Here is a 26,178-nt window from a genome sequence, read left to right on the forward strand (position 1 = left end):
GCTGCCCCTCACCTGCCACAGAGGCCGCCTGTCCTCGCTCCTGATTGGCTCACTCGCCAAGGTGCTCCTTTTTCTGATTGGTGGGAAGCCCTACTCACGGCCACGGATGCCGGTGGAGGGCGCCGAGGTCTTGGTTGCCATGGCAGCAGTGGACTCTAGGCAGAAGGGCGCGGAGGAATCCGGCCGTGCCTTCCGCCGGCCTTTGTCAGCGATGCCATGCCTCACAGCGCCGGCTCCCACCGCAGCGGCTCCCCCCACAGCTACATACCGGCTGCCCTGAGGCTTCCCGGTTCCTCGCTGGACGTGGTGAGCGGACGCCGGCATGGGGGTGCGCGGAGCGCTGCTCCCTGCCCTCGCCTCCCCTCGGCCCGGCCCCTGTGGCGGCCCGGCCTCTCCCTCTGACCGGTGCTGTCCTACCGCTGCCTCCGAGGTGGAGGGGCCAGGCCCGTGATGTGGGTCCTGTGGATGCGTGCGTGCGCGCGCCTTATCTGTTAGTTTGACTTCACCAACTGCAAGGTTCTGTTCATAGAGCTGCCCTGCTTGCTGATCTTGGTTCACTCCTCGCGCTTGGTCCTGGCACCCGAGGGAATTGGAGGGGACCAAGCCCCCAGTGAAGGCAGCCAGCTGTGCTCTCAAGGGGTGACATCCGTGTGTGCTGTCATGGTGACACGTGAGCCTACAGGCATGGCCCATATCAAGGCTTTTGTCAGAAAGGGGCTTTTGAGAGGACTGAGGCATGTGTGAGGTTACTTTGTTTTTGCCACAGAAGCAATTAAAACCTGTCTTCTCAAAGCTGTTGCAAAGGCTTGTGTTTGGGCAGAGACTGAATTTTAGCAGATGGGTGTTTGAGGGAGAACGTTCTGCTTTACTGAACAGGCCTCATGAAACAAGAGAAACCTGTCTTTAAAAAAAAATAATAAATTACCGATACAAAGCTATGCTGCTGACAGCAAAGCAGGATATGGGTATATCTGGCAGGAAATTTTAAGCAGGGTTACTCTCAGCTTTGATTGTATAAGAACAAATGTCCTTACACAGAACAGCCAACCTGCTCATGGGGTGTAGCATTTACAGACTGCAGCAAAGTTAGATTAACTTCAGACCTTGATTTAACCACTCAAGGCTCTGTAAATCATTTACTGTATTTCTGTCCAAGCATGTGATTAAACTTCAAGTTTTAAGACCTGTGAAGCAGGTGGCATCTAAGTGGGCCCTGCCTTTGTCAGCGATGAAGGTTTGGCATCTAACAGGAGTCCAAACAAAATGGAAAAAGAAAGGATTAAGATTCAGTGGCAGCTTGAGTTATGAAGATTGGGGGAAAAAATTGCAGCTAGAGACTTTACCACGTGTTTCTTTAAGATTTCTTTAAAGCGGATTGCTACAGCAGGCAGATTTGCCTGTTTGATCTGTTTCATCCCTCCCGAGGTCCCAATTCTCTGTGAGAGCAACTTGTACTCACAGAAGAGCTTGGTCTTTCCTTGTAAGATGGATGAAGATAGAGTTCTAGTACTAGACACTGGAACCAGATGGAAAGGAGGCTGGGGGGCGGGGGGGGTGGGGTGTGTGCGAGGTTGTTTGTTTGTTTTGCAAATGTAGAAACGATTAAAATATACATTTTTCCTCATTGTCCAGGGACTTACAGAACCCCTATCTCAGAGCAGAACTACTTTGAGTGGAAGGACATGTACAAAAGATGGCTTGAAGCTGAAGCCTGTGGCATCTTTGCAGGTAGGGAGTATATATTGCTCATAGGAAGGTACACTGAGTTGTCTAATACCAAATTTGTAGCACCTCAGGTATCCGGATATTCTTCAGTCCTCATTGTTTGTCTGTTTATTTGATATCAGAAATTAGTTCAGTGCTAATCAGCGTGCTGTTGCTGTTATTTATCCATGTAGGTAATACAGTGCACAGCCTCCTTTAATCAGTCATTGCAGGAGGCAGTATAAACTGTTGGAATACTTCCCCTGCTCTTCAGAGATGATGAGGTCAGATATGCTTTACAGCATTCCCTGGAGCTTAGTAGGCTTGGGCTTTCTGGAAAAAGAGGAGATTGCTGTCAGAACAGGGGACTTCTCACAAGGAATCCCAGCCTCCATGGCAGGCACAACACTCTGCGGAAGCTATGAGGCACACATAGACAAATAAAATACCTTCATACCCAGATGGAGGGAGGAAGGGTACCTGCTCTCCAAAGCATGTAGTAGTGTCCTAATTGTAAGCCCCTGTTTTATTCTGCATCTTTTGTTTCCTCTGTACAGAGAAAGCAGAAGATCATGTTAGAGGAAGTGCCTGCCACACTGCTAAGTCTTGTATTTATTTCTGGGTTTGGAAGCTGTCTTACAGGAGCTGAAAGAATACAGTAGAGGATTGGGATGTTGTGACCTGTTCCACTGCAAATCTTTTTGTTTACCTTGTGTCTCATGGAAAAATAGAAATCTTGCAAAGTTATGCAGGAGGGAAGGGAAGTCCTTCATACCATTTACATTATATAGGCTTTTATCCTTGCTTTGGCTTGTCCTGGATTATGTGGCAGAAGTGAGAATTTTTCTTTCTTAGAAGCAGTTGGAGTGAAGGACATGAACTTATAAATTTGAGGAAGGAAAGTTTCAAAGCTTGACTGGGTGAGACACTGAGCAACCTTGTCTGTGAGACTGGCTGTTCTTCAAGCAGGCAGTGGGACCAGATCACCTCCGGAAGTCCCTTCCAGTGAGTGCTTTCCTGGGTTTTTTGACACAGTCACAAAAGACAGGAAAGCATTGGTATGAGGAGGCAAGAATATCCAGGCAGATGTATCTGTTAGTGCTTAAAAGCAGGGATTATGAAATGAAACAAGTTGGGATGTAGATTAAAGACTTAGTGTTGAACCAATGGTAAGCGATTTGAATCTGCAGTGTAGTGAGGTCTGTTAGGAGTCAGTACCACTGAAGTGCTGGGTTGGATAGAGTAAAGTCTTAAATGTTGTCTTGTACAAAACCAAAACGTTGTTATCGTCTACACATTCAGAGTCTGTAGACTCTTTTAACTAGATGTTGCCAATAACTGGAGAACAAGTTTGTTTCATAACTGAAAGATCCAGCTGAGGAGTGTGGTTGTCAGTATCTGCAGAAGTAAGCTCTTATTTTGGTCTACTCTTTACCTAAGTAATATGCAAATACAACATTTCCTATAAGCAGTGTGTCTCTAGAAATTAAGGTTTAAATGGGGGTTCCTCTAAAGGGCATTTTGCTTCTGTGCTTCTTATATCTCTCTGTTATAAATTGATCCAGATATCCTGCTGCAAGTACAGGTGGAATTTTCTGGCTGGAGCTCAGAGTTAGTGCTTCAGTGTAAGCTTCATCTGATAGATCTAACTTTAAAACCCACTAAAATTCAGCCATCCCTATGGTGGAATGTGGAGGTTCTTTGAAAGTGACTTTTATGTAATTGAAAAAAGCACAAAGGAAAGAAGTAAAAAGTCAGAAGCTAAAATTTGATAGCTCTGAAATATTTTCTAAGCTGAGGAGTATTCTGGAATAATTTGAGAGTCACTCTGTTCTTTGAAATAAAATGTACAATCATCCATTGCTAACGGAGTTGAAGACAGGCTATCGGAGGATCTGATACTTTATCTCTCTGTTTAATTTTGTGTGATAGGAAAATGCTGCTCTTATTAGCAGTTAGAATTCCTTTAGAGATTTGTTTCATTGTTTTGTGGGAATTGTAAGAAACCCAGGGGGTTTGCCATTTATACAAGTTTTATATGTTTTGCATATTTTAATGTTTCTCCCAGACTAATCCAATAGTCCATAGCGTGAGTAGCTCAGAGACCCCATGGTGGCTACCAAGATTTATGTGCCTGAGACCTGTGAGAAAATGTGATCAGCAAAGGCTTTGGCAGGTAAGTGACTCTCAGCATTCCTTCAGCTGTAGATCCTACTGTGAAGACACATGAAACCAGTATCTGTAACTGGGATCCCAGGACATTTGGGTGCAACTGAGCTCCTGTCTTGGAACAGTCAGCCTAATACTACTGAAGTTCTGGGCAGTGATGTGGTCGGTTGGTCTGTGTGTGCTCCAGGACTGCTGTCCCCAGCATGTGCTTGGATTCATGTGTGAGTCCTCCTTAGCAGGAACTCTATGCTTCAGTCTGTCCCCCAAGGCATGCTCTGAAAATTGTATTACAAAAAGATGTGTATGCTCTGTCCTTCCTGTCAGCCTGTTGTAGATTGACTCTGTCTAGTGTGAATTGTCTGTCTAGTGTTCACGTATTACACAAATCTTCCAGAGGAATCCCAAAAGTTAATGCTGGTCAGCAGTGTTAGCACATTCAGAAATCATATTGCAGCTTCTCTTATATGTGCATGAGGAGGCTGCTGACTCAGTAAGCAGTGGTCTGATATTACAATAGGTGCTTAAACTATGAGTGGCTAGAATTGGACCTGTATATATATATATATATATCTTTCTTCAAAGAAGAGCGCCCAAATAATTAAAATCATGGCTTTAACTGGGGATATCCCAATCTCCATCATTCCTGTTTCATCTGTGTGAAAAGTTCTTCATCTCCTATGCTGAAGTATTCCTGACAACTGCTACAAGGGATGCTTTGTTGTATTTCCTGAACAGAAATAAGGAGGTTTGCCAGGCAGTGGGGTGTGAAGATGTTGGGTGAACTTCCTACTGTTCTCTCCCAGTTTGTAGCTTGATTGTGGAACCTAGATGAGAGCCTGATCTTTGAGAAGGTTGACTTTCTTTGCAGACCTTTTTCTTTTTTTTTAACATTTATTCAGAGGATCTCCTCAGCATCAGCAAAGAGTGGCACAACAGATACTTTTGAGCGCAGAAGAAATTTTGAGGAGAAAAGCAATACTAAAGATTGGCCAACAGAGAAACACTTCAGCTGTGAGAAGGTATGAGTGGAGGAACGAAATGCAGTAGAAGGTGTGGAGGGAGGAATGAAAAATGGTGATTTGCAGAATTCTGTAAAATCTGAGATACATTTATTGTTGGGAAGGGGAACAAAGAACTCTGGAAATAACAATCCAATGTGTTTTACCAAGCCCTTCCTTGCATCCTTTTGAAGCAGGTTTATTGAGTACGGTGCAATTTGGTGTGTGAAAGTTTCCCATAACACCTTAAACGAGCTTATGACTTTTTAGAATCATGGGCTTAAAGAACAGCCCAGGTTGGAAGGGACCTTGAAAGATCATCTGGTCTCACCTTTCATGGGAATCATAGAATAGTTAGGTTGGAAAGGACCTTAAGATCATCCAGTTCCAACTCACCTGCCATGGGCAGGGACACCTCACACTAAGCCATGTCACCCAAGGCTTCGTCCAACCTGGCCTTGAACACTGCCAGGGATGGAGCATTCATAACTTCCTTGGGCAACCCATTCCAGTGCCTCACCACCCTTACGGTAAAGAATTTCTTCCTTCTATCCAATCTAAACTTCCCCTGTTTAAGTTTTAACCCATTATCCATTTTCCTTTCACTACAGTCCCTAATGAAGAGTCATGGAGAGGTGCCTGTGTCTCCCTGGTGCTGTGGCCAAAGAGGGGAATGGGCTGGTACCACTGAACATGTACATTATAGTTCTTCCAAAACTCTTCTGTTGCTACATTTAACCTAACTGTTCAGAGCAAGTCTCACAAGGCCAGGTTGGATGGGGCTTTCAGCAACCTAGTCCAGTGGAAGATGTCCCTGCCTGTGGCAGGAGGCTTGGAACTAGATGAGCTTTAAGGCGCTTTCTAATTAAAACCATTTTACTATTCTATGGTTCTATGATTTGCCTGCCTGTGCTATCCTGCCAGCTGAGTTATGGTATAGTGTGCCTTTAATTACAAGACAAGTAATTATTTTGAATTCAAGAGTAATTGTAATTCCTACTCCTACTTTTACTTCATATGGGTTTTTTTGATGTTTTGTTAGGCAGCAGCTGATCAAAGTCGAGACATCATTGTTTCTGCTCACTGCATCTTGGACAGAGAAAATTATTTTGTGAGGGTAAGAAGTGGTATCTCTTTTCTCATTTGCTGTGTGCCAATTGCTGTATGTCAATGTGTTTTCTCTCCATCAGTGATTCATGAGAAAACATCAATTGTCTGTATTCTTGAAAAACTAAATTTAGAAGTACAAGTTTCTGGCCTCTTCAGTCTCCTTTGGATAGGATTGCAGTGGTAACCCTAAATATGAGCTTGGGAGTCATCTGGCTTTGGTGATTTACCTCCTTCTTTGCACCTAACTTTTGTTCTGTGAGTGTGATTAGATGGTGATAGCAGGCCTGAGAATAAAGGGCAGGAGGGCTGATCTGATCTAGTGGGTTGTCAGTGCTACAGGAAGAAGGTCCTTCCCCTGCCACCTATTTTGCACAGCCTTGGGCTTATCAGACCCCCACTCTGAAGTGATTTCAGCTCACGAACCTGGTGAAAGTGAATGGTTTTCTGCCAGTCTTGCATTATAGCTAAAAAAATGAGAGTTTGAATTCCAGAGCTTGTTCCAGGGAGAGCTTGGAAACAAGTGGTGGGAGCTAGAGAGAGGGAGGAGCAGAAAAAAGGGCTGGCGAACAGGGCTTTTGCAGCCATGACCAGTCAGATCAGGTCAGCCAAGCTGCCTGGCTTCACCCATGGAATCTTCAGTGTGATTGGCCAATAGGTTGTATGGGCTTTATTTTCCATTTCTTGCTTAGGAGGTGGACAGATATTTGAGGCACAATGAATTCTTAGATCTGAGAAAGAAAGAGATGCTCTACAAGAAATGGCTTGAGGATGTTTCAGAGCCACTGCTGCAGAAGATCGAGGGTAAAATGGACAGCAAGTCAAGTGAAGAAATACGGAAAAGGAAAGAAGAACAACTTTCTCTCTATTTAGACTACTGTAAAAAGAAGGTATCAATGAGAAGTAAATTCCTGTCATGGAGAGGTTTGCATACAGAGGGTTGTGGGCAAGACACATGTATTCTGTAGTTCTGTGTGTTTCAGTACTCGTAAAACTTGGAGTCACTGCAGGAAATTCTTGTTGGTTTTCTTGATTTTGCTCTGAATTTCACTCCACTGTGGAGCATCAGATCCCATGACTCAACTTTCTACATCTCAGGAATGGATATAGAGCAATAGAAGCAATTACATAATTGGCCACAAATAGTATTTTATGTAGAGCAGGCTTTTGTTGTAAGTGGAAACCACTGCACAGAGGAGTTGTGAGACTGCAAACAAGCTTCCCCTCCAGAAATAAAAATGTCATGGGAACTGTGTTGTTATATGAGAGCGAATGTTCATTTCTTCAAAGGTCTGATGTGAAGGACCCACACATTTAAAATGCATATGATGACAAAGAGCTGCACCAGTCTTACTGCTGAACTTCTGGGATTTAGGAAGTAATGTTGGGTGTCCTGTACATGTCTGGTCTACATCAGCCCATCTCGCAGGTTTGTGTGGCAGGTCAGGACTTTGCTGAGTGTCCACCAAAAGCAATGGATGCTGTAGTGGGATGTATCCTTCTCACTGAACAAGCACAGCACCAGTGATCAGCTTCCTCCTTTTCTCCTTGCTCTGTGATGCCAGCTCTCTCATCAGCATGTCTATAAAGCAGACTAAAGCCCATCAGGTAAACAGGGCAATTGATTTGCTTGAGTTTGCATTAATTGTGGCAGTGTATGATAGATTGTGCAAAACTGAAGACACTTTTATGGTTTTTTTTACTATAGTGACTTCTGGCTGTGCATTTCCCCCCCCCCTTCCATTTTGTCCATTTTCTCTTGCTCTCTTCACTGCTATTAGGCTTCTCCTTGTCCTGTTCCTCAGATCTTCTCACCTTCCTCTCTGTCACTGGTCCATTCCCTCTATCCATATCTATTCTTCTTCCTCCAGCTGTGCTTCTTGCACTCTTCCTCTCTCCAGGCAACCCTTTTACTCCATCCCCAAGTCTGTCACTGCTTTGTCCCCTTTTCTTCTGTAGACTCCCCAGTGCTGTGTCTCCCACTCCTTGTTGCTTCTGATGACTCCTCCAAGTTCTCCACTGTCCTTTGCTGTCCAAAGCTGCCTTCTCCCCCTTTCCTCTGTACTCGTCCTCTCTAGTAACACTCTTTCTCCTCACTGTCCTTTCAGGTTCCTCCATCTCAGTTTTTCTGTCAGTTTGCATTTCTACCTCCTTTATCATGCCATTGCAGCCTTCCTCCTTTCCCTCTTTTCCCGGACTCTCCATTGTTCCAAGTGACCTGCTCGTGTATGTAATTCTCCTTAAATCTACCTCCTTTTCGCCCCCGTTCTCACCTCCTTCTTACTTCCATTCCCATGGATATGGTCTGCAAATGCATGATGAGGTGGTTGGTCACAATGTGAAGATGGCAGCAGCTCTACTCTCTTTCTAGCACTGGCAGGGAAGTGCCACACTGCAGCCTGCAAGGACAGGGAAGTTTCCCTGGCCTGGCTTGCTGCTGTGTTAGCCACAACTCATCTTTTGGAAGTCCAGGATATTGCAGGTGTTGTGTGGTGAAATGCTGCAGAGTAAGAGACCCTTTTGACTCATTTTTTAAGAGCAGGCTGTTACTCTGCTTTCTGCCAAGGGGTGTGCGAGTCACCAGACATCAGCTGCAGGAAGGGATCAAAGGGGGGTGTGCTGCACAGCACTAAGCACACCTGAGATCACATACTGTAATGGGGTGATGTGTAATAGTAAACCAAGGGGTAGCACTAAAACCCTGCAAAATGAGGCATTTTGGTGCTTAAATGGGAGACAGTGAGTGTGGCTGCCACTTTCACTCTGGGGAACTGCCAGATCCTGGGGAACAGAGGCCCCTGCAGATGCAACAACCTTTCTACTCAGCACTAGCTGAAGCCCCGTGGAACTGCCTAGGTGCTCACTGAGTGTCTGGGAACAGCACAGGCCCTTGGGGCCTGGCTTGCTCGCCCATGTGAACACCTTCAACACAGTGACCTCTTAAACCTAGTGCAGAGCCCACATTGTTTGATTTGGACTCATCTTGCAGCGCTCCTGAACTGTTCGCGTTAAAGCATGGTTTTTCCAACTCTTTAACTTGAAATCACACCCACAGATTGCCAAAAAAGAACTGCTTAGGGCTTAGATCTGAAAGACCATGGGCTGAACATTCCCTTCCTTCCTGAGACCCCTGAAGAACCATCTGCACAAGAAAACTGAAAAACTTCATTTCCGAGGTTTTGGAGGAATGGCAAGAGTATTAGGGAGAAGTATTCGATATATATGCTTGCCCTGCTCTTACTGTTGTTAGAGTGTCACTTGTGGGTTCTGTTCTTTTCTGTTGTTGTTTTTTTACTTCTGTTTTGTTTTCTCCTCTGTACAGCTCTTACTTGATGCAATTTAGGTAAGTCCTGGGTTATTGGCTGTAAACAGTGCATTATAGTATGGAGACAAACAGTTGGAACATACCTTTCTCAGCATCAGGCTTGATCACTGTGTCAACCTCAGTCTCTGTTCAGCTTCTTGATGGCCTGTTTGATCTGGTATTCTTTGGTCTTGGCAATCAACAGTGGATGCCAAGTGGTGGTACTGGCTGTTCCCCAGCTAACTCTGGTCATAGAGAACCTGAACTCAGCCTCTTTTTAATATCTGTTTCCATCTCTGTCAAAACATTTTCTGTTGAACAGAATTTCCTTTTTCTTGACTGCCCTAGCTGTGGTTAGCATTTTAGCCTGTAATTACTTCTGGATGTGTCATGAAATCATTTATTATGTATTCATGCCTATAATAAATTAAAATAGATGGAAGAATTTTCCTGTTACACTTAAGTCACCTTCTTTCTGAGGTGCAGTGTGTGAAAATTCAGGATTCCTTTTCTCCACCACTCCTGGTACTGTGTTCATATCACGCCTGGGAGTGTAATACCTGAGCTGGCTGCTCTTGCTGTTTCATCACCAATAGCTAATGAGACCTGAGACAGTACCTGCTTCTCCCACAGGGCTATGTGATTTTGGATGCTTATGACCCATCAGAATATGACCCATTCTTCCTGAGGACATCTACAGACTGGTGGAAGGTGTGATAATTATTTATGCTATGAGTTCTAGGGGCACTCTTTGGCCAGTAGGAAGTTAATGGCTGGAGAGGAGGCAGAGTGTGTTACTGATGTGCTGCTATGGGGCTGACATAGAGCAAAATATGGGTCCCAGCTCCTACTGCATTTAAGCCCAAGTGTATTTGAAAATGTTTTTCACTGGGAAATGGTTTGGATCCATACTAAACCCAGACTTGGAGGCACAGTAGGCAATGGCATGGGGGAGGGTTGTTTACCCCATCTGAAGTTCATTGTAGCAGTGTGGGAATCATCCTGTCTAACAGGGGTTGGTGTGTTCATGGGCAAGCTGGATGTGTGCTCTGTAGGAGGCAATCTAACAGTTCAGATGATCTTTACAGAAGCTCACTCAAATGCACCAAGGGCTAATAGAAGAGTTAGGGAGCACTTGGACACAAATCCATGAAGTGCAATTCTCTAAATCCCTTCTGGATGCTGTGAGCCCTCAGCAGCTGTGGGGATGGAGCTGATACTTCATTGCAACGTGTGAACCCCTGCAGGGTTCATCAAGATCAAATGCCTCCAGGAGATCAGATCTCATGTCTGTGGTCCAACTCTGTGGCACAGTTGTTGAATGCACTATACGGCCTGCCCAAGGATCTGAGAGGCTCAGTATTTCTGAGGCCACTCAAGTCTGCCACCTGTTTTTATCCATAAAAAAGGAGGTTGATGCTCCTTCCCTGCTAACCAGTGGTATCCTGACATTTACCTCTGACTTTGGTCTTTTGAGGCTGACAAAGTACTTGTGTTGCTGAGTAAGCATGACATAACTGTCTCTGTCACAGGTTTCAACACCAGCTTTACAGGATCCTCTGTTAAGAGACATTCAAAGAAAGTTGATTGAGACAGGCATCACCAAGCAGTGCGAGACAGGTACTTTAAACAACTGGTATCCCTTGGAAGTGTTTCATACTGGGGCGGTGCCCTTGCTTGTGACAGTAGGTGCTCACACGAGGCACTTGTTACTTCCTGCCAGGAAGACCATGCTCTACCAGAGAACTGAACAAACTCAGCAGAGAACTGCCACTGCTACCTTTGAGCCGGCAGCATATGGATGCAGTTGAGTGGGTGAAGATACCATACACCTACATTGCTAGTGACGTTTACCAAAGAAAGAGGTAAGAGGTAATGTGTTGTTTATTGAGAGGCAGCACAACAGGTACAGTGGATGAGGCCTTTTCTTCTTGGCTGCATAGCAGACTATTTGTTAAAACTTAAATTTCATAGTTAATTCTGCTTTATTGTGTATTTCTCCTGAGAAAGAAGTGTTGGTGAAGGGAAAAGCCTTAAGGGTGCTTTACTGGAAGATCTGAAAAGGTTTAAGGTTCATACTTGCCTTGGGTTTTAGGGTTGTTTTTTTTTCTATTAGTTTCTAGATTTTGGGAGCAGTAGGAGCTCATACTTCTATCACAGACTGGTGGAGGTTGGAAGGGATCTCTGGGGGTGGTCTTGTCCAACCCCTCTGCTAAAGCAGGGCCACGGAGAGCCAATTGCCAGCCACCATGTCTAGGAAGCTTTTGAATATCTCCTAGGATGGGGACTCCACAACCACCACGGGCAGCCTGTGCCAGTGCTTGGTCAACTTCACAGTAAAGAAGTGTTTCCTGATGTTCACACATCTTGTGTTTTGCTGTGTGCCCATTACCTCTGGTCCTGTCACTTGGCACCACTGAAAAGAGCCTGGCTTTGTCTTCTTTGTACCTTTCATACATACTAATGAGATTCCTCTTGAGCCTTCTCTTCTCCAAGCTGAACTGTCCCAGCTTTCTCAGCCTTGTCTTGTATTTGCTCAACCAGTGTCCTTTGACCATTGAGTGTTGTGGCTCAAACCATGATGCTGGTTCTGCAAAGGAGTAGCCTGTACTGAAGGAGCTAACCACCACTCCAGAAAGTTGTATCCTATAGCTGAGCTGAGAGATTGCTTTTTGGCGTACAGGCTGGTTGGACTCAAAACTACAGCATGGATGTCTAATGGTCAGCTGAACTGGAGCAGCAATGCAGCTGCCAAGGCTGAGAACACCAGGGAGCCTGGGCTAGCCAGCCCTGACAGAGAAGCAGTTGGGATCAGACTGGTCCCATTTTTTTAATTGTCATGCTTTTTTTTTACAGTCCAGGCTCTCATTCACCCTTTTGAAAGCTCTCTGGTTCTGCCACTGCAGTACACAACACTTAAGGGAACTCCCGCTACCCAGTGACAAGAACATCAAAGGTGAACTGAGAGCCTGATGTCCTCCTGAGCCAGGCACACTTTGCCCCTCAGCCCCTGCCTTGGAGTTTTGTGGTTTTTACTAGCCCAAAGCTTTATTCCACAGGAAAACTGGTCACAATGGCAAACATTTCCTGGAGTGGCTCAGTGTGGGAAAGAGCTAGTGCAGGAAGTTGTGCTGGGTCCAGCAGCCTTCGTGCTGCATGGACTGGCAATAATTTTTACTTCTGTTTGTTTAAAGGCGAAAAGCCATCAACCACGACAGAGACAACATATGATATCATCTGTCCTCCAGCTGATTGCAGCGGCAAGCACAGCCATCAGAAGGTACCATCTGCAAAGTATGTTGTTATCTCCTGCCAGAGCAAGAGGGAACAAGGCAGGTCTGGCAAACTGCAATAAACTCATCTCAAACACGTCATTCTGAAGTAGTTACTCAGCAGCCAGAGAAATGTTTGAGATGCTGCTCCTGTTATTTCCAGCTCCAGTTCATGCTCTACGGGCCAAACCCTACTATTTTAGGAGGTTTAACTTAGGCTCAGCTCTGCAAAGACAGTGCTGATGTCCTCTGGTTTATATAGTGCGAGTCTTCTCACCAGTTCATCTCCTTCAACAAAGTTAGAAAAAGGTCTGGTAGGCCCCAGACTCTGCATGTTATCCCCAGCTCTGAGTCTGCTGTATTTCCTGTGACAGGACGTGTGGTGTTACTAGCACTGGGCACAGGGAATGGCAAAGCTTGCACAATTTTAGCTGCAGCTGTTGTAATTTTTTGTGAAGCTGAAAGACCTCACCTTGAGATTCAAGAACAAACCCTCTCTTGAATGAGAAGGAGGCACTCCTGGCTATGTGCCGTGTCAGCATATGCGTGCAGAAGAGTGGCTTAGAAAGCGCTGATAAGGAAATATAGGTTTGGTTTTGTTTGTTCAAATCTTTATGAGAACTCCCATAGCGAATGTCTTGCAAAATATTTGCAAAATAATGCTAGGCTAGTAACAAGGTTTCAAAGGACTTCCCCCTGGAGGCAGTGTACAAGCAGTAAATCAAACTAACATACGGATGAGTGTTCTGAGAAGGCAGGAATTATGAGGGGAGAGCAGGAGGAAAGTGTTTTGTACAAAACAGAGCTTTTTGGAGAACCCGTGCTGAGCACCACATACTCTCAGTGCCCTGCAGATGGGTTTCTCTCCTGTTCCAGTGCAGTGTGTGACTGCACAGCAGCTCTGGTGTTGAAGCCTGAAAACAGAATTCCTCACGGCTTGTACAAGAAGCTCCAAACTCCCACTGTACAGACACAGACTCTCAAGAATTGCCAAGATTTAGTTTTATTTAGGATTAGAAATACTGAACCACAGAAAACTTGTTAAAAGAAATAGAGGTCGACTCAGCCCTGTAACAGGAGGGTGTACAGGCAGCAATCAGGTGTGAAACTGTCAGACATCAGGAGGTGCTGCTGTCCCCATGGAAGACACGGGCCCACATTGCTCGGAATTCCATGCTGTGCTTTTCCAACAATGCAGTTTAAGGAGGCAGTAAAACGGTTACAATGTATCAAACCCTTTATAAACAAACTCTTCTTTTGCTTAACCATCCTTGATTTTGATGCTGAGAGAAGTTTTTCTTTCAAATAACCTCATTTTACAGATTCATACTGGGGTGACAGTTCCCCCCAGCAAACCCTTTCAACTTGTAATAAACTTTGCTTGAATTTAATCCTCTATTTTTTTCTCATTATTTCACATTCCCCTATAAAATAAAATATACTTTTTAAAAATCACTGCATCAATAAACATCTGTAAACAAATTACATTAATAAACTTATATTTTACTCTCTATATACATGTTGGCAATGTCAAAGCTTCAAGATTCACTTGGAGGTCTGCAAGACCAAGGAAATGTACGCAAATAACTTATATTTAGGAAAAAACCAAATGCTGAGGAGTATTTTGCCACATTACTGTGGGTCACAGTATTTAAAATATCTTTTTTTCTAGTTACTCTTCACAACCACATTGTCTCAGCAGAGAATGAGGAATTGAACTGAAGCAGAAAGAAAAATCAAGTAGCAGTTACTGATTTCAGTGCAGAACTAAGTCAAGTAAGGAACTACACTTGATTTTTAAAGAATATACAAGGTATCAGAGACTTCTCCAGTGCTAAGGCTTCTTCAGCATTTAATCTTTAAAACTATCATCCTGAGACGGGAAGATTCCAGTGGATATCACTTTGCAGATTTCAAATGGAATGATTCTAGTGCTGAGCTTAAACCATTCCTCAGTCTGGATGTCAGACTAAGTGGTAAAATATACATGCGTCTTGATGCCACATTTCTAGTGAATACTTCTTATGGCCCTGAAAATGGAAACATTGGCATCCAAACCCAAGATATTCCAACATAATAAAAAGGCACTGAGCTATAGAACTGTATATACAGTAACACTTGTGTTTGCATAGATCAACAACAACTTTGAACGCTGCAAGGAGCTAAACACAACCAGGAACTAAGAGGAAATATGGAAGCAGCAGAAATTTTGCTTAATAATCAGCGTGGGGCAAGGCATCTTTTACAGAAAAGCTCTTGAGGCCATCAGCTTCAGTTGTCCTTCATAAATTAAGAAAGTGTTCTTAGAGGAGTGTTTTCTGGTCAAAGAGCTGCAGGTCAAAACGGACCCACACTTCACCTGTTGGAACTTCATGCAGCAGTAAGTGCTTAGTCGTGGGGCCTTTGCTTTCTTGTTCTGTTCTGATTTTTGCTACGGGAACTTCAGTGCGACCCAAAAAATCTGTTGGGCAAGCGAATAAGAAATTTCATTAAGCAAAGACGTTAAGCTTAGAAAATCTGAAAGTGTCAGTTAAGCAGCAATGTTGTGTAGTAAATATTTAGTTCCAGAGCACTGACTAGCCCTCAGCCCTGTGTAGATCAGCCAGGTCTTTTAATACAGAATTAGGATGGAAAATATGCCTTTATGTCACAGTTTGATCTAAGGCCTTTAGAAATACAGTTATCTTTCAGAAAGACAATTTCAAATGTTCTCCTGCCTTAGAGCTGGAGGGTCAGAGATGATGGAACCTGTTCACAAGTCAGCTGTGATGCTACAAACATAGCTAAAAACCATCAACTATGTTGGCTCAGCCGACTTCTAGTTAGGCTCATAGATTGTTCTTTTCACAAGAACAACCACCCCAAACAATTACTGCCACTAGTAGGTTCACAGTCCTATTCATAAATTATAAATCCTCTTTTATGGCCATGTCATCCTGGGGGGGTGTGTGTGCATTAAAAGGTTTATCAAGAACTGAAAAAGCTACAGCCTTAGCTGTCCAATGGGGAGAAGCAGCCTAGCAAAGTCATGTTACTGCACAGGAGAAAAGACTGAGCTGTAGTTACATGCAGGATATCTCAGGTCAAGGCAGGACTGTGCAAATGTGCAATAATCAACTGTGTGGCAGAGCTCTGATAAAGCACTTAACCTTTTGAAGAGTACCAGAAGCAACTGGCTGCCAAAACCGTGTTCAAGCGAAAAAAGAAAGCTTATCAAGCTCTTGCTGTGTAAATGTAACCTAGCACTTTCTTTCTGGGCACCTACAGTGCGAGAGAAAAACTTCTGCTTTCAATTTCTTTGTATCCCCAGTCTCACAATTCTGTGCCCAATACAAAAGTGGGATCAGACTTGCCCAGAGCTGTTGGCTCCAGAAGGCTACTGAACCTCTGAGGAAGGAGGTGTTGTTTTTAAACAACATTTCTCAGGAAGCAATCACACAGGCTCTTGGAACTGCTGGTGAGGAACTGTGTAGCCCACGGCACAAAAAGGAATTCCTTTCCTGAAACGAACGTCCACACTTACCATCAGGTGAGAACTGATCCCTGTCAAACATGGTGATACACAGGACATCCTGATAAAGATCCTTGATGAAGAACTGGCAGTTAAAGTTCCACTTGGGGTTCAAGGTGTCTTGCAGGGTCCTTGTAGTGTAGCTTTGAGAGCCCATGCTGATTTCACAGTATGGGTTGCTTTTCCCTAGACACAGAACAAACCATGAAACACCTCTGAGGTATAGAAACCTCCTTCCCCATCTGGATGCTGCTTGGATACACATCGATCGATACTACTGTCCAGAAAATGTGAGGCAATCCATATATTCTACAGCAGCACAGAGCTGGCTCCTCACTCACTCCTCTGAAGCTAAGTTAATGGCTAAATTGTTCAGAAGCTGTAGCAAGCCTTTCTATGCATTTCAGGAATAAAAGCAATTTGACACTATTCCTTCACTTACCATTGGGCTTACAGGCCTTTAGTTCTGTTGCTTCAATCACATGCACCATCAAACGTCCTATTCCTGAGGTTTTCTGCGAGCGAGCTGGGAACAAAGAAGTCAGAAACAAATGGACTGCCTGCAACTGTAATAAACGGCACTAGATCTGAAGAGGGAGATCAGATCCTACACAGACACTGTGGCACCCTCCTGAAAAGGCCCTGCCCACGTGTCCACATGGATGACAGGGAAATACAGAATGTGGTAGGTACCTTGATAAGCCTTTTCACGTTTCTTCTTCTCAGTTTCAATGTACTGCTCGGATGCTGCTTTGATTTTCTGGACCCAGGCAGTACTGCAAAGAGTAATCCCTATGGTCAGGGTCATACCACAGGCAGGAAATTATTCTGTATCAGCAACTCTGCTCCAGTCTTTTTTGACACTTTTTTCCCCCCACTGGGTTTCAGAGGCATCAGAAATCAAGCTAGTTTAAAGACTAAAGTAATGGAGATTTTGGATTTAAATGAAGTAAGTGGAACTGCTGGTTTATTGAAGCATGCTGGGTTATACTAAAGACTGACCAGGACTAGAGAAGAATCCTATGGGATGCTGGACTTTGCAGCCCTAAACTAGTCTTCTGTACAACTGTAACATCAAGGAGCAGTAGATGTGACTGGAATCCGCTGCCCAAGCAGAACAAAGATCAGAGAAAACTTGAAACTCAAACGAGAGTCAAACGAATTTATTTCCTAACCAAGAGACTAAACCCTGTTCTTGAATGCAGAAATCCCCTGTGTCTGCCCGCTGGAAACCCAACCCACAGCCATCATCAACAAGTTTCAGCTAAGATCTACATTCTCACTACTCACCGCTCATTAATGTTGTCAGTTTTAAGTGTGTAAACTCTGTCAATGTGCGATATGTGGAAAACTGGCTCATCGCTTGAAGGGTCTGTGGGCAATTTCACTAGGACTTCATTAAGGAAAACAGGCTGAAAGAAAAGCAAACATCAGTGTGGCAGCATCACTCTGACAGTAAGTGGAAACCCTACAAGGATGTTTAAGTACACTGTATTACTGCAGGGAAAATGAAAGTTGTAGGACACAGGATGAACAATCAGATCTCCGTGTAAAGGATGTGAGAAAAGAATGACAGAAAAACTACTCAGGTGATACACTCCATTCTGTCTTCCTAGATGGAAAGCTTTGTGAAAGGGGCAGGACTGCGTAAGCAGAGCTGCAGTGTGGTGTTTGGAAATCCTGGAATCTCTCAGGTTCCCTGTTGGAAAGCAGCCCTTCAACTTATCTCCCCAGCTGCAGAGTCTGGAGAACACGCGCTGTGTAGACACAGGACTTAAAGTCTTGCACCTCGTATTAATTTCTAAAGAAGGTATTTTCTTGTGGAACTTGTACAAACTTAAGTCAAGGTCCCTGCTTCTGAACACAGCTGCTCAGGCACGATGCTATTTCTGCCCTTTCACACCAAAATGGATGGAAGTGCTTATTAAACTAGGACACAGCAGCCTGTCCTTTTTTCCAGGGACTAAGCCAACGGCATGCATGCCCATAGGACAGCAAATGATTAGACAGGGCCAGGCGGCTAATCCTAGCAAGGAGAACAGCATTCCTCATCGGAATGCCAGGTTCCACTATATCAACATGACCACCTTGATTCACTCACCATTTTGTACATTTTGAACTGGGAGTTGGACTTGGGGCTGAACAGTTTATCAGAGCCAGAAGATACAAACTGTTTAACCATATAGGTGAGCAGGAGGAAGTCATTGAAAAGGAAGCCATACAGCTCCTTACTGCTCTTGGCCTTGTACAGCTTGCCACTGTGCAGGAGTTTCCGTGGTCCCAAGCAGTTAGTGAGGGAGTTGAACACAGGTTGCTAGGAGAGATAAAACACATTAGCAGCAACAAGTTAATGCAGAGATCAGTTCCTGCTCCTCTTCACAGCAGAGGTTGCTCAAGCTGCTCAAAACGCTCATCTGTTTTGTTTAATGAATTTAGTTACAAATGAAGAAAAGGGAAACTGTCTTATGATCTGCCATGGTATCAGCACTACTCCCAGCTTAAAGCAGTTTAAGCTTTACCAACACCACACACATGGGTCTGATTGGATGACGGCATTTACCTCATGGCACTTTTCTGTTGTCCAGAAGCCTTGCTTAAGAAGAGCCTGCAGAGTCTACAGTCAGGTCACCTCTTAAAGGTGCATGATTAGGTGATGGAACTAGGACAGACCTTTCTGGCCTGTCATGTCATGGTTCCTTATAAGCCAGTGAAGAACTGTCACAACACCTCATTTTGAAGGCTGCCCTGAAAGGTACAGGAGCCTGAACCCCACTTATCTTTGAGGATCTGGCATTGAGGGCTTCTGTGACTTTTCTGCATGAAGGAAAACCTTGGGAAATAGACACTATATTAAATTCCACCTAGTAACACCTGACTCAGCATGAACAGAACTTCAGAGATCAGTTATTTCTGTTCCTTTAATGGTTTTAATGGTACCAGTTTTGAGACGATAATCAGGATTTCTCCACTGCTAAAATCTTGCAAACCCCAGAGCTTAATAAAAGCTTCTCTGCCAAGAGCTCACCAGTGGAACACTCTCCAACAGGAGATGTTAGAAGGACTCCCATTCCCTCCCCAGTCTGACTTGGAAAAGTCTCTGCCATACAGCACGCCAACACAGCTACCTCAGCAAGGCCTTCGCACTGGACGTGGGACTGAATCCATTCCAGCCTGTCTGAGTTCTCCTTCTCACGCACCCCTTCGTTAACTTGAGAGCACAGCTCCTCCGCACGTTCCAAGGCAAGTTTGAGGTTACTGTGATCTGGGTGATTTTCCGGAGTGTTCTCTAGGATCTGGTATGGATCAAAAAGGGAGAAAGCAAGATAAAAGCAGAGGTAAGCACAAGTAATAGTCCTCCATGCTCTCAGAGAAATCCCTATAAAGGGACGAGGCTTTTTTTTCTGCTTTTGCTGTCAAGATCAAACTCAAAAGCGTTCACCCATAAAACCTTGCTCAGGGTACTCACACTCTTTATGAGCAGAGGGTAGCGGGTTATTCTTTGCATAGGTTTCAGGAGGAAACTGGAGAGGGGCATTCCTTTGCAGCGAGGATCCAAGGCAAGTTTCTGTGGTGCAACCCAGAGATTTAACAGAGACATTGCATTACTCATCCAGAAACAGCTGCCTCACCACACTAAAAACTATCTGATCAGATTCATTTTTCCAGGCATTCCAAGAAATCTTAGGTTTTTCAGAAAGCAAACAACAGTCATATCTAGAACAAACAGGAAAGCTGTCACTGTACCTGGACGCTTTGCCAGCATAAGCCGTAGCGTCATTGTTCATGCAGAATCATTACATTCAAAACTGTTCCAGCTTTTATTTTGGCATTACAGGCTCCACTCAGGTTGAAAACAAAACAAAGCCATAAAAGAAACAAATGACTGATGTCAACAGTTCTGGCATCTCTGCTTTCATGGTCTCAAAGCCACTGCATCAGCTGCAGCATGGCAGCAGTTCCTTACTCCTGCTGTGTGCCCGCCTGTGATGCTCATGGCACACCTCTGGCCCCAGCTACATCCCCACTGCTCAGACACACTGAATTCCAAGTGCATTCAGAACAACAGCTTTTTTATTTCAGCTCCACAAACTCTTACCCCTTCTGCCAGCATGAATTTCTGGGAAGGTGCAGATACTGGCAGCATAATTTGTGGGGTTAGTGTTACCCTGACGTAACAAGCAATGAAATGAGAAACAGAGAAATAAATTAGCTAGAAAGACAGGTATATAAATAAAAAGCACACACAGTGTTACTCATGGTCATCATACGAATACACCTTGGCAAGTTCTTAGCTGTTTACAGACTTTTCTGGGTTATTTTGCTCCAGTCAATGCTGGTTAAATGGGCTCCTGTCATTGAGGAAAGGGGAAGGCACAAAAGCTACTGAGTAAGATACCTTTAAGTAGTCTTTGAAATCAGCATCTTCATCAGTTTTCTGCTGCAGCAACGAAGCCCCATTAAGCTGACAGCTGCAGAACCGAATGTAGGCCTGCATGTGAGAGAGCTCTGCTGCCAAGATATCCCCGATCATCTGCACTGGCATTTTTTCTCCTCCTGTTTTCTTACGCACTCGCAAGGCTCTGAAAAGGAAAGCAATCATCATCCAACTTGGCTGCCAAGTCTGCGAGGCCTAAATGAAGATCCTCACAACATCCACCATGCGAGCCATTGAGGTGAATTCCCTCCCGTGGCACGGGCGCTTCCGGGCAGCACAGGGTCCAGCCTGGACCCCCAGGCAGTCTCCGACACAGCCCGCTGAGCCTGAGGGGGTCTGTGGGACTGAGATGCTGTTTCTGACACAACTGGCATCAACCTCTACGTTCAACCAGCACCCCATTTCTATGAATTATTAGCCACTTTGTCTCTATCTTTACAGAGCAGAAGGTTACTTTGCCAAAAAGGGAGAAGAATGCCTCCTGTGCATGTGCTTTTTCTGTAGGCTCTAAGTTATTACAGCAAATATGCATCTGTTCTTTGTGCTTATTCCTTCCCCCCTCCTCCCTCCTCCTAACAGCTCCTTCTTTGTGAGGTAATCTGAATGTATTTAGCTGTTCTGAATACATGCATGAACAGGAAATAACAGACAAGGACAGAAATAGTTACTGTAAATGAAGAAAATTTCCTGGGGAACGAAACAAGGGAATGAAGATGAAGAGGAAAACATGAAAATGCAGATATGTACTCACTTCAGTAGCTTTGTATTTGACATGATGAGTTCCTTCCAGTTAACAAAGATCAGCCCCATTTCTCCTTCTGTGAGACAGCCTGAATCAGCCATCGGTTTTTGGAAAACCTGCAGCCAAAAATCAGAGAGGTGAGCAGCTCTTCAGAGGCGAGAGCAGCCCAGCCTCTGGGTCAGCCTAGCAGTGATTTTGCTTTTTCTGAATGCTCAGTGTCCAACTTCTCCAAAGTTAAAAGCAATTCCTTACTGGCACTTGTGACAGCTGCTGCTAGTTTTCCTAAGTGTGTGATCTCATTCTGACACTGGTATCAGCATCTGCAAAGCAGGGACAAGCAGTAGAACTTGCAAGCAAAAGAGCATTCCCTTGACTGTGGAGTCAACTGCTACACAAATTCCACTTAGGCATCCCTCCAACGTCATCTCCAGAGCACTGGCAGTCAAACCTATGTGCAAAGCTACAGTCTCTTCCAGGGCCTCCCAGTGCACTACCTCTGGGTAGCAGAATTCGTGTGTAACTCAGTCTATTTAACACCTTTAACATTTCACCACACAGCTGATTCATACGGAGAGGTCACATCAGATGCCCACGGTCACCTAATGCTGGCCAGTTCCTGCCCTGCCTACTGAGGTGCTCGTGCTTCCAGAAATAAAACTGGAGATGAAGGGAGACAATAAACTTTCATGGTGCTTATACAGCTTGTCATGAGTCTATTCAGCTTTGCCAGACACCCTGGCCCAGCCCATCACCTGCACACTGAGCCCTGGACTAAGGGCTCAAGTGTAAGCTCGCTAAGCCCAAGTGAGCTCACTAAGCCCAAGTCCTAAGAACAGGACTTGGAATACAGGAAGATCCAGGTAAAATGATGGCGTTCACAATGTGGCGTTTTTGCCTGGTGTACAACCACGTAACACACACTAGAAAGGGAGGTGCTCACACACCTTTCTTCCTCAAGCCTTTCACAATCCATGTGAATCCCTTCATTATTATTCATCAGGACAGAGGTGGCTTTTTTTCCAAATGCATTTTCACATCCAAGACATCTCACCTCTAAGACGAGCTGAAGATCATCCATATACCTTTCTTCTGTCTGAATGAGCTCATGAATGTAGCCCTGCCTTTTCCTCTCCATCGGCTGCATAGTGTCAAGGCTCTGGAGATCAGCACACCCTACAAAAAGAAAGCCAGTGTTTTAGATCCCACTCAGGCCATCAGATCTGATGAATTAACAAAACTGCATCTACACAGAACAGCCTGTAGTTCGGCCTACACACACTGTCCGCAGCAGGAATGGGTTTCAATACTGAGTGATGCAGTGACCAGCCTCCTCCCCCTTTATGCTGTTTTTCAGTCACCTTTTCATTTCTTTGAACATCCCTTGCTCTTGTACCGTGGTGCAGAATAAGAATTCCCGACTTCCTGCCCCTCCGTCTCACATTTTTTCTCATTTCTTCTCCTTTTCTGATACACAGTTTCAAAACTCATTTTTCTCTTGCCTTATGCAATGTCTACGGGGAGATGAAGTCAGCTAAAATGCATCTGGTTCTGATTTAGGACATTGCCCCTTTGATCTCTACCCTATTTCTAAGGTACCCTGCTTTGGTTCTTAATTTAGGACACAAACCACCCGTACAAACTTGTAAAGTTAGAATGCATAACATTACAGTTGTGTAACTTCACAGTTGCACAACTTTTTCTTCTCATTTAGAAACAAAATGAACCTGAAACACATTGAATTATTCTTATGCATCAAGTGTGAACAGTCACAATCATGCACAGAACACACAGACATTCAGCAACATGAAGCCTGAGTTTTCTGTAGTGATGTGCAGACCCTACAGCTTCACGCTGCTTTGTCTCTACTCAGACATGTTAGTAAGCATGACAACGTTTGAGACTTGGCAACTGAATCAAAAACTGGTAAAAACAAAGTGGTGAATACGTTTAAGTGGGTGAAGGAGAGCACAGAAGTCAAACTCTGATCCCTTTGTCTGCCACTGCATGCGAGCAGGGTACTGCCAAGTGGCAGGGTGGGGAAAAATGACAAACAGAAGCAATCACAGAGCATTTAAGGGCATCCAGCTACAGCTTGAAGAGATGGCTTCAGGCTGTAATACAACGTGAACTGTGGCCTCTGCAGAGAGCAGGAAGACATCGCAGGGACTCATTTAGATCCAGTGTTTCTAGAGGAACGGTACGTTCTGAAAACTTACAGGTGTCCTGGAAGGCAGTGTAGCACGAGGGGCTGCAGGTCACTGACCCTTGTCACCCTAACATGTCTAGAACACTAGAACTTGTATTTATTCTATTAACTGGCAACATATAAATCTGCTTATGGGAAGGCTGCTCTAATTAATGTAATTAAGTAATATTTTTTTGGAGGGGGGGGGAACCAAGAAACACTAAAGATTTAGCTAAACTTGATGTGATAGGGGCCTAATAGGGAACCGCACAGGCTGGTGCGCATCCTGCTGCACCAGCATCAAGCTGCTCTGAAGGACCAGCAGCCTTCAGCAGATGAGAAACACTTGTCAGATGAAGCTTTACGATACCCTTCGAAGTATTTTAACAGGGAAACTGAACACCAAAAGGAAGTAAAATAGTAAAGGCAAGAGCTAGATTTAAAGTCGGGACTCTTCAGTTGTTTCATACCCCTAAGTAGGATCACGGATCTTAAACTTTCTGACAAGATTTGGAAAAAATGCCATTTTTTATGAGAAGATCAGGGATTGCAGTGGTTTTGATTGTGCAGAATGCTGTGTCTGCCCTTAGTTATTCCCGAAGTTACAATCAGGCCAAAATTAGATGAGAATAAGGAGTAATGTTACAGATCAAAGTGATTCCTATAAAGCTTGGTATCTCAATCCATTAAGACGGACTGAGGCCAATAAGTAACACTTCTGGACTCTAGGATCATTCTCTAGTCTGCCCACAACTGAGTTTAAGCCCATCTGGTTCCCAAGACACGAGATATTAGGATATCTGAGGGCTTGCACAGTAATCAGACTTTACGGTCTAGATCTGGCAGTCTCAGCACTGACCTTGGGGTTCTTTTTCCTGCTGCAAGGTGCTCTCCTGCAACCAAGCAGGGTTAGACTGAAGTCCTGTTGCTGTTTGTTGCTATCACAGCCGTTACAACAACCCCTATGCTTGGCTTTGTGTCTCTCTTATGCTGACTGCTTAAAGCTGAAGCAAACACTGGAAGCAAAACAGGCCTTTTTTTATGCTCTTAAAATAGATTTGGTTTGTAAGCTCATTACCAGTTACAGAAATGCAGTTAAATTAACTGGCTCTTGTGCTAACCTTGTGTTTGGACTATCAGCTTTTGGGATGAACGGGAGAGTGCTATTTCATACTTAAATAAGCACTAGTGAAAACATCCCAGATTTTGATGGGTCTAATGATACTGGTATAAAACCCCCCAGTATGCAATCCACACATCTGATTTGAGAGGGTGAATTCTCACATTTGGATAGGAGAAGAAAGGCGAATGAGACACAATAAAACAACCTACGATGCGTTTGCCAATGTTTTCCCAAAGTGGCCGTAGTGGCTTAGGGGTATGGAAAGAGTGGATCTACATTTCTACTCATTCTCCTCCCACATTCCTGTTCCCTCCTTTCCTTGCATCAACTCTGACACTTACCTGACAGCAAGCAAATTTTGAGGGGAAAAAGAAAACACTGGTTTTCTGCTAGTTTAGCAGCTAGGAATGAGTGTGGAAGCAGTAAAACCGCCTTGTTTTTTTGACAGCTGAAAGCCGTTGGTTTGGTTTCTTTCTTCTGAATCATGGAATCACAAGATGTTTGGGTTGGAAGGGACCTTGAAGCTCATCCAGTTCCAACCCCCTGCCACAGGCAGGGACACCTCACACTAGACCAGGTTGCTCCAAGCCCCATCCAATCTGTCCTTGGAAGCTTCATCCCAAGCTCCCCAAATTGCTGAGGAAAAGCAGTGGGAAGCTCAGCTCCCTCTGGTGACTTAGGCTAAGAGGTTTATGTGACCTTGGGAGGGCAAGCCAGCCTGCCCCTAACAGCCAGAGCAGGGGACTGCTGGGCAGCTCAGGCAATCTCGGCATGATCTGCAGAGCTCCCTCCTGACAACATCTAACAGAGCAAGTAGTGAGTGTCTAGTACCTATCAAGCAGAGGGCATGGCAAGTGAGAGATGGCATCTGTAACCACGGTTCCTTTTGTGATAAATCCTGCTCTGCAAGATGAGGAAGCAGCTGTCTCACCAGGGCAGGGTAAAACAAGCTGGAGAGTTTATAAACAGGAAATCCCAGTCTTTAAAGTTGTGTTTAAAATTGTGCGTCCCTCTCCAAAGATACCTGAACAAGAAATACTTTCTCCCTACTAACATAACTAGCCCTGCATGAAAAACTACTGCATTTCAGAGTCAAAAGATGCTCTCCTCTGCAGGAGAGTCAACTGCCTGAAAAGCATGGGGAACGGATAGAAAACCCTTCCAAATACTGACATGTTCTGGATTTAAGTACATTCAAGGGGAAGGATAGCACTTTCTGTAGAAAAGAATTCCTCCAATGAAAGAAAGATGAATGAAACCTACCACCATTGAAAAAAAAAAATCCTTTTTTAATTTGTTAAAAAAGGGGGAATGAATTACAATTTTTCTCTTAAATGCCAATTCCAGAGAATTGAGGTAAAAGCCAGATGGATAAAAGGCTTTCAAGGATGCCCAGATCTGCTTGGGCATCAACTGCTTTGTCCCCTTCCCCAACAAACTTCCCCAATCAATGAACAATGAAAAAACACATTAAAAATGATAGCTCCGGAAAGACATCTTAAACCTCAAACAGGAGCTCAGGCACTCGTCACAGATTAATAGAATCACAGCATGCTTTGGTTTGGAAAGGACCTCAGAGCTCATCCAGTTCCAACCCCCTGCCATGAGCAGGGACACCTTCCGCTAGA

At 44.4% G+C, this 26,178-nt stretch overlaps 2 protein-coding genes across 4 annotated transcripts in view; one reads left to right on the plus strand and one right to left on the minus strand.

The window, feature by feature from the left end:
- The first annotated feature begins 216 nt into the window (after positions 1-216).
- FAM228B (family with sequence similarity 228 member B) lies at positions 217-13,945 on the plus strand. Its single transcript, XM_061461786.1, has 10 exons — positions 217-306; positions 1,633-1,728; positions 3,773-3,880; positions 4,773-4,892; positions 5,914-5,988; positions 6,671-6,868; positions 9,916-9,993; positions 10,815-10,902; positions 11,006-11,147; positions 12,477-13,945. Exons 1-10 carry the CDS (start codon positions 217-219, stop codon positions 12,511-12,513), a joined length of 1,032 nt encoding a protein of 343 aa, XP_061317770.1. The 3' UTR covers positions 12,514-13,945.
- Positions 13,542-26,178, minus strand: part of ITSN2 (intersectin 2) — an 88,837-nt gene continuing 76,200 nt past the window's right edge. For all 3 annotated transcript variants that reach the window (XM_061460934.1, XM_061460932.1, XM_061460935.1), the window contains 11 exons: positions 22,294-22,415; positions 21,252-21,358; positions 20,462-20,645; positions 19,532-19,630; positions 19,191-19,358; positions 18,167-18,379; positions 17,356-17,477; positions 16,759-16,841; positions 16,508-16,591; positions 16,078-16,251; positions 13,542-15,015 (listed from right to left, as the gene is read on the minus strand). In XM_061460934.1, coding sequence (XP_061316918.1) covers positions 14,858-15,015; positions 16,078-16,251; positions 16,508-16,591; positions 16,759-16,841; positions 17,356-17,477; positions 18,167-18,379; positions 19,191-19,358; positions 19,532-19,630; positions 20,462-20,645; positions 21,252-21,358; positions 22,294-22,415 — 1,514 coding nt within the window. In that variant the 3' untranslated portion in view covers positions 13,542-14,857. The remainder of the gene's footprint in view (positions 15,016-16,077; positions 16,252-16,507; positions 16,592-16,758; positions 16,842-17,355; positions 17,478-18,166; positions 18,380-19,190; positions 19,359-19,531; positions 19,631-20,461; positions 20,646-21,251; positions 21,359-22,293; positions 22,416-26,178) is intronic.

This window comes from Pezoporus flaviventris, unplaced genomic scaffold, assembly GCF_033815535.1.
Source record: "Pezoporus flaviventris isolate CSIRO_AGI_PZ_B2104156 unplaced genomic scaffold, CSIRO_AGI_Pfla_v1 ptg000031l, whole genome shotgun sequence".
Classification (NCBI taxonomy): Eukaryota; Metazoa; Chordata; class Aves; order Psittaciformes; family Psittacidae; genus Pezoporus; species Pezoporus flaviventris.